Raw genomic sequence first — 8004 nt, forward strand, 5'->3', positions numbered from 1 at the left:
AGAACACTCAAGGACTAGAGACCTCACAACTGCTTAGGTGACTAATCCAAGGAAGCTGGTCCAGCCCAGTGGGTGAAAGGAAACTATACCAAGGGCAGTTAGGGTAGGACAGCTGACTCCAGATCTGACCCTCCAGAGGGCTCTGGAGCTTTGTGGAATGCCGATCCTTCTTTGCTGCCTCCCTTACAGATCCCCCAGAATAAGAGGTGGTCTGGAGGGCATCAGTTATATGGGAGGTCTGAGACCAGATTACTCTGTCCTGAGACTCCTGCTGCAACTGACCTTCTGAAAAAGTCTATAAATAGGCAAGGGAGTGGGTACTAGGTCCTGGCTTGTAGAATGTGCTACTATAGTTAGCAGGGACGCTATGTCCAAGAGCCCTTCTTGCACCTTTGCTCCCCTAGGAAAGGAAGCCATAACTTTCTTCTGCTCTGCTATATCTACATTATTCCCCCAAGAAGCAATATGAAAAAGCCAGATTCACACTGTCACAATTAATTTATTGAAATTTTATAAAAACTCAGGCCAAGTAGAAGACAGCCCAGGAGTACAACTGTTCAGTGCTCTTTTGCTCCTTGCCCCTGTGGCACTGATGGCTGAGAAAGTCCCTTGCTCTCCACTAGCCAGGCAGCATGGAAGTAAGGTCATAGGGATTTCAAGCTGGGGCCAGATCTCAGGCATCTCCTGAGGCATTTCAGGTAGGCAAGGTTATTGACCACCCAGTAGCTCTGTGTCAGAACAAAGAGTTCAATTTCTTCAGTCCTAAGAAAAGCTTTCTTCCCCTGGTCAGACACTAAGGCACCTTGACAAGAGCTCAGAGATGACCGCACAGCCCCGACTATAATTCAGTGTGAGAAGGTGGCAGGCTTCAGGCATATGGTGCTCTCAGGATAACCCTGACCCTTTCCTGAGCATATCTCCTTTCCATGCCTCCTTGCCTTTTCTTTCCCCCAGCATTTCTAGCCAGCTCAGAGCCCAATTTTGGGGGATTTCAGAGGGAGAACAGTAATACGAACATGGACTCTTCTCTCAGATTGGAACAGGAGCCAAATAAATAAGAAAATTGGGTGAGGAGTGGGGGGAGAAGCGAGGCTAGGGAATAATCCTTTGCCTCAAGCCTGGTGCACCTCATGAAACATCAGTTCACGGGGGACGGCTGTTTCTGGACCAAACTTGGTTGCTGCCCGGCGCTCGAAGGCAGCGACATTCTTTTTGACAACCTCATCAAAAAAGATGGTGGCCAGCTGGGAGTGCAGCAGAGAGCGAAATTCAAAGGAAATCTGGGAATGGGTAAGAGACAGTCAGAAACTCTTCAAAACCATGTTGGATAGTCCCTGACCAAATGCAAGGGTACTTACTATTCAGTGCCTTTTCCTCCCCCCAACTCCTATTCCTTAGATCTCCTCAAAAGCCCTAGGACTGAGTACAAAGTACAAGTGTGATACAAGCTGACCCCTGTGGAGAGTGTAATTGACTTGGGAAGTAACTGTCATAGTACCTCGGCTCAGCCCCTACAACCCAGTTGTAGCCCTATGTAGCCTCCTGACTCACCGAAAAGTCCACAGTGCAAGTTCGAGGATAGGCAGGAATTCCAGGGCTGAATCGCCAAATGGTCTCTAAGTGGTTGAAGAGCTTGCCATCAGTGCAAACAGCCTAGAACAAGACAGGTAGTTAAAGAATATTACAATGGAATGAGACCTACATCAGATGTAGGAAGCTGTACGAAGGAATTGAAAGCCATTTTCCTTTCCTTCAAATATTGGAAATATCTGACACATGGAGATAGAAAAATCATAAGGAAAGCCAAAATAGCCCTTAAATGTAAAAATGCCACAGAACACAGAAAAAAAGATCCTGATCAATCACTCCCAACCAGGCCTCACCTTGACCATATGAGGTTTGACCATGGAAACAGCAGAAGTGTAACGTTCCACAACAGGTGGAAAGCCAACCTCCAACTGGGCCTTCAAGTGACCTTTGCGGCTGGATACCACCAAAGACTTCTTACACCAGGGCACAAACTCACGATACTCCTGGACATTGGCTACCACCTCGTACATCTCCTGCATTGAGTACCTAGGGGAAGGAGTCACAGAGGCCAAGAAGATGCCAGTTGGCTCAGGTTCCTCCTTGCCGTAGGCACCCTCCCCTCATACCTTTGCCCACCAATCATGTACCTTCAGGAACTAGAGATCCCAAATAAGCCCCCATGAATGATTTTGCAAAAGCAAATGTCCAGATTTCCATGATGTTAATGCATCTCAAGTCTTGCCATTTAGAGAGTGTTTTTGCATTTACTATCTATTTTGATCCTTAAAAGGGTCATGTCTGGAGAACTGGGATGACTGGTGATTCACACAGGGACGCAGATCCTAGCTCTGTAACTTTTTGACAAAGCGGCCCTAGGAAAATTATTGTCTCCATTTATCTTCTCTGCAAATCATAATAGTAGTAACTGATTCATAAGTTTGTTTAGAGGATCAAATGGGAAAATCTGTGATAAAACACCTAAACAGCCTAACTGCTAGCAGTAGTTAAGTGTTCAATAAGTGTTAACTCATATTTGCTCAGAATACCTAAAGTCAGGTCAGTAAAGAAATAATACCCTATTGTCTTATGTTATTGTCCAACTCTAGTCACGTTTCACAATGTACCTGCACAGCAACCAAGAAGAGGGGGACTGAGGTTGGGAGGCTGCCAAAGGAGGGTAAAGGATCAGTAATACCACTGGGGACAGTGGGATGGCCAGGGATGAATCTTGCCCACTATGGCTACTCTTACATTCTACCCTGGACATGGTGTTTTGTTTGTCGGGAAAAGGAATGTGGAGGGATACCGGACAGGAGAGCATGCTCACCCCATGATCCGACGCTCAGAGTAAGCCTTTCGCTTGTTGGTGAAGGGGGCAGCAAAGCCCATGAAGGAACGGCTGGGAGGTAAGCCAGACTCAGTCGCCAAGACCTGGGGAGCCCGGGGCAAGAAGAAGCTGCAGGAGATCGGAAATCTAAGGCCAAAAGGAAAGGAGAGACAGTGTCAAGATTCTTTCCTTGTGGTCCTCAATCATTCTCAGGTGCAGAAGAAGAGGGGCGCATCCCAGAAGGAAGGTCGTCCAAACAAGCTTTTCCCCTAGCACCTGCTGCAGCCCGCCAGGCTCCCCGGCCAGGCAGTCACGAGTGCGAAAGGTCGAGGGCGGCTGAGGACAGTGCCGAGGGAGGAGATGGGAAAAAGAGGGGTGCGTGCGAAGCTCCAGTTGCCTTTGACTGGAGGCTACGCTACTGCTGAAAGCAAGGACTCTCGGGATGCCTCACAGCCCCCGGGGCCTCGCAAGCCGGCGGATGCCAAGGCACCCGCGACCGGCAAGATGTGGTTGGGCACTCACCTCGGGGACTGCCTCGCCAATAATTTGCAAAAGCATTTCCCCAAAGCAACACATTATACCCCAGGGTATGACCACCGCCGCCCTCCCACCGCGCTTGCAGCCAGAGTTGCAACTCTCCACCGCGGAACTTCGGGGTCCTGGGTGACCCCCTCAGCTCCAGCGCGGACGCCCGCACCTCCCTCTCACCTCATTGGTCCCAGCGGTCGCGGAGGGCCCGGGGGCGGAGCCGGGCGCAAGGAGAGGCCGCAGCAGCCCCGGGCCGCGGCGCGCGTCCCGGCAGGGAGTCGCCGCGCGCCCGCTGAGGCCATGCGCGCGACCCTCCCTTGCCCTCTCTGCTCTGATAGCGGCCGCGCCCTCCTCACTCCAGAGGGAGAGCGGAGGGTTAGCAGTCGGGCGGATTCAGGGCCGGCGAGGGCAGGGGCGGCGCGGGGCGATGGCTGTTCTCGCCCAGCTCCCGCCCGGGCGGCTGGATAGCTTAGAACTGAAGCCGCTCCCGCAGCTCCCAGTACCCTCACGTCACGCCGTTGCCATGGCTCGGGACCGGGAGAGGGGGGAAGGAAGGGGACCACGCGGCCTGTCGGGAGATGTAGTTTCACACCTCTGGCGAGAAAGGGCGAGGGCGCTGGAGTGGGTATTTGAGAAGCTGCAGACATGGCCCGGTGGGGCGAGGTCAACAGGCAAACTACTTGCGGGGTCTGATCACGGGCCTGATACATAAGCACAGAGGTGGCTTAGTGGCCGTATCAACAGCAGATACCCTCGGTCTTCTGCACGTCTCTTAGAGCCTGTACTATATTTTGCCTTGTTTATAGTTAGAAGTTCCATTCATCTTTAGAGCCAGCATAGCGCATAGTGCAGTGCTTTGAGACAGAAAATTAATGTTCCAAGATCTGGGCTAAGACTTTGCATCATTTTCTCTTAATAATTATAGAAAGCAGTGGAAGTGAGAAGAACCAGACTTATTTTTATGGTAGATAGAGAACCATCTTTGCCTGGAAAAGTGTGCATTTGATAGAAGTGAGACCTCATGGGCCAGGAAATGTCACTACACTGCTTTCAGTCATACTACAAGGGTAGAAAAAGTGTCGATAAAAGTGGGGAGAACAGATGAAAAAGAGAGAGAAATCAACAATTAGAGACTAGATCTAGGTGGGTACAAGAGCCCTTGCAATTCTCCCACAGTGGAGTAAAGGAAGGACACTTTAAGAACAGTGGTATCTGCTATTGCACTTAAAGATGTTTACACTAAAAAAAAAAAAAAAAAGATGTTTACACTATTACAGTGCAACCCCCCTCTCTGCTTTAGTCTTGAGAGCATAAATCTTTAGTCATGTTCTCCACATTCAGGAAATCTTTATCTGAGTAGTGTGGTGTGGTTGGTGCTTCCCAGATGGTGCAGTGGTAAAGAATCCACCTGCCATTGCAGGAGACGGAAGAGACATGGGTTTGATCCCTGGGCTGGGCAGATCGCCTGGAGGAGGAAAATGGCAACCCACTCCAGTATTCTTGCTTGGAAAATTCCATGGACAGAGGAGCCTGGTGGGCTACAATACATGGGGTCACAAAGAGTCGGACATGACTGAGCGACTGAGCACACACCATACGGTCCTGGGGTTGAGGGTGGAAGAATGAAATGATTAATGATGGTGTTGCCCTTAGGATCTGCAGTGAGTCCACTACATACAAACCTTCAGGTTGTGAACTTTCAAAGATGCAGATGTGCGTGCACACTTCCAATAACATCAGGTAGTTCGTGTGTCTGGTGTACGCGGTCATGTGCATGCATCCTCTATAAGTGGTTGTGCTTTTGTGTACTCGACAGTACTGCAAAGAGGACAACAGTAGAGTATCTTTATTTCAAGCCCAGGATGTCCATAACCAACTGCGAAAGTGGTGGTGATGTAGCTGGTACTGCTAAGAAGCACCAAGGGATTGCGATGGAAACAAAAGTGAAAATAATTGAGAGAATGGAGTGACAAGGGGAAGGAGTAACTGAAGAACCAGAGATTCACAATGCAGGAAGCAGCAAGGGGATTTTCTTTATCTGAGGAGGCACTGTTAGTTTTGAGGTGCAGGACCTGAATGTAGAATGGTACACGAAGGTTGCAGCAGCCATTCAGAATGCAGTCCAGTGCTACTGAGTCATGTATGATGAGAAAAAAAAAAAAAAACGAGCTACTACCTGGTCATCACTGGATCATTTTTTCCTGAAGGTAGATAGAATTGACTTCAGCAAGGAACCAGAACTTGTACCACCAATGTCAGGCAGGAGTGAAATTGCAGCTTGCCCTCATCTCCAGTTGCTGATGACCATTCAGCTCTACCATCTCTCACCTCCTCTGCCTCCTCCAGTCAGTAACTCTTCTTGCTTGTTCACTCGATGATGCCAGCCCTGGTATGCCAGCTGTTGTATTGTACTACTTTACTTTTCAAGATATTTTACTGTAAGATTAAAAATCTTTTATTTTTTGTTTGTTTTTTGTTTTATTTGTGTGAAAAGTATTATAAACCTGTTTCCATACAGTACTATATAGCTGGTTGTGTTAGTTGAGTACCTAGACTAACTTTGTTGGATTTACAAACAAGTTGGACTTACAAACATGCTCTCAAAACGGAACTCATTTTTATGTAGGGGACTTGCTGTAACTGGAAGGGAAGAGAGACAGCTTGTCCAGAAACAAGGCCCTGAAAACAGATACAAACCTTCCAACTTTCCCCACGGTTTGAGATTGGCATTTATTTGGGAGATTTCGGTGGATATGGATTGATTTTTTAAAGTTTGGGCCATTTTGTCTGGATTTCATGAAGTGGGGTCCTCCCTTGAACTGTGGCTTACATTTGCCATTTTTCAAGGAAGGCATTTCAATCCTTACTTTGTATTATATACACATGAAGTCCCAATTGTGGAATGATCTCATTTCTTTTTCTTTTTTAACATTTCTTCTTTCCCCCTCAGAACCCTCCCTGCCAACAAGACACAATATGTTCTTCCAGTTTGAAGATGGTCATGGGGAGCCATTCTCAAAAGGGTATGTGATCTTGAGGAACAAATTTACTTACTCTTTCCAACCCAACTCTCTTGTCCACCCCCTCTGACTAAGGGCTTACACATGTGAGACAGCTGTGTAGAGTGGCGGGTAAGGATCTGGTCAGATAAAAGACAAATTAACTGGGATACATAAGTAAACTGTGACCTCATTAACACTATGCCTTAACCGAGTTAACTGCTACAGAATCCCCAAGGAGGTATAACAGGCCTGCCAAGCCAATTTGCTTGCTGTCCCCCCTACTAATTAGATTAGGTAATTATTGCCATTTAAACTCTTCCTAGTTCATCCCTTGTACTTGAAACAACCAGTTTCCTTCCATTTCCCTGTCATTCTACATCAATAACTTCCTTCAAGTACTGACAAAACACACTTCCTCCAGGAAGACCCTCTTGACTGAATCCATCTCTCAACATTATTGTGAACACATAATGCCACATAAAGTAGATTGAATTCTATATTCTCTAATTGTTTCATGTTCATGTATATGTTTTTCTAACTTATAAACACAAAAATAGACACTGTTACTTAAAAAAAAAAAAACCCTACTATTACATATATTTTTCTGTTTTTTGGCAGCACCTCAAGGCTTGTGGGATCTTAGTTCTCGCCCTTGGTAGTAAAAGCATGGAGTCCCAACCACTGCCCACCAGGGAAATCCTGAAACCATTACTTCTAAGTTTCTACCTCCAAACCAGTTAGTACAGGGCTGAATTCAATGGTGAAGCCTCAGCAAACGTTTGTTAGAATGAAAATTGAGGCTTAAAGACAGGCAGGCATCTGCTTAGTTATCCAAATATGAATACAGTAGTGTACTCCAGAGGGAGAAGGCAATGGTACCCCACTCCAGTACTCTTGCCTGGAAAATCCCATGGATGGAGGAGCTTGGTAGGCTGCAGTCTGCAGGCTAAGAGTCGGACAGGACTGAGCAACTTCACTTTCATTCATTGGATAAGGAAATGGCAACCCACTCCAGTGTTCTTTGCCCGGAGAATCCCAGGGACAGCGGAGCCTGGTGGGCTGCCGTCTATGGGGTCGCACAGAGTCAGACACTACTGAAGCGACTTAGCAGCAGTAGTAGCATCAGTGTACTCCAGAAGGACAGTTTGTGTAAGAGGACTTTAGGACCACTTCCGGCCTCCTTATCCCCACGCCTTGCATCTCCTTGAGCCCTGGAAGTAACTGTGTTACCTACATCATATCCTTTTTTCCCTATTGGGAAATCCTCTTTCTGTGCTCTGAATAATATTAAAAATAACTCTTCTAGCCCTTCCTCCTCCTTCCAGCTGCCCAGAGGACCTGGCTGGCGTAAACTCCCTTGTTCACTTCCACTCAGGAGCCAGAACCAGGCACGTGACCCCAGTTCAACCTCTGACTCCAATTCCTCAGGTTACCAAAAGCTATTTTGGGCAATGGAGGCCATGTAGTCCCCTCCTCCCCATCCTCTGGGCCATAGCTTAGCCCTTCCTGGAAGGTCTGTCAAAGCTAATAGATAAATCAACATGTCCCAACACCCCTATCCATCAGATTCCAAGCTACCTTCAGTTTCTACTTCTTCAGCCTCATCTTCATCATCAT

General features: G+C 47.6%; 1 protein-coding gene across 1 annotated transcript; it reads right to left on the reverse strand.

The window, feature by feature from the left end:
• Positions 1-479: 479 nt before the first annotated feature.
• Positions 480-3862, reverse strand: COQ10A (coenzyme Q10A). The gene is made up of 5 exons (NM_001076130.2): positions 3566-3862; positions 2858-3004; positions 1884-2076; positions 1552-1653; positions 480-1280 (listed from the first exon to the last, which is right to left on the reverse strand). The coding sequence occupies exons 1-5, from the start codon at positions 3685-3687 to the stop codon at positions 1113-1115; spliced, it is 732 nt and encodes a 243-aa protein (NP_001069598.1). The 5' UTR covers positions 3688-3862; the 3' UTR covers positions 480-1112.
• Positions 3863-8004: the final 4142 nt, after the last annotated feature.

The sequence above is a fragment of the Bos taurus genome, chromosome 5 (genome assembly GCF_002263795.3).
Source record: "Bos taurus isolate L1 Dominette 01449 registration number 42190680 breed Hereford chromosome 5, ARS-UCD2.0, whole genome shotgun sequence".
Lineage (NCBI taxonomy): Eukaryota > Metazoa > Chordata > Mammalia > Artiodactyla > Bovidae > Bos > Bos taurus.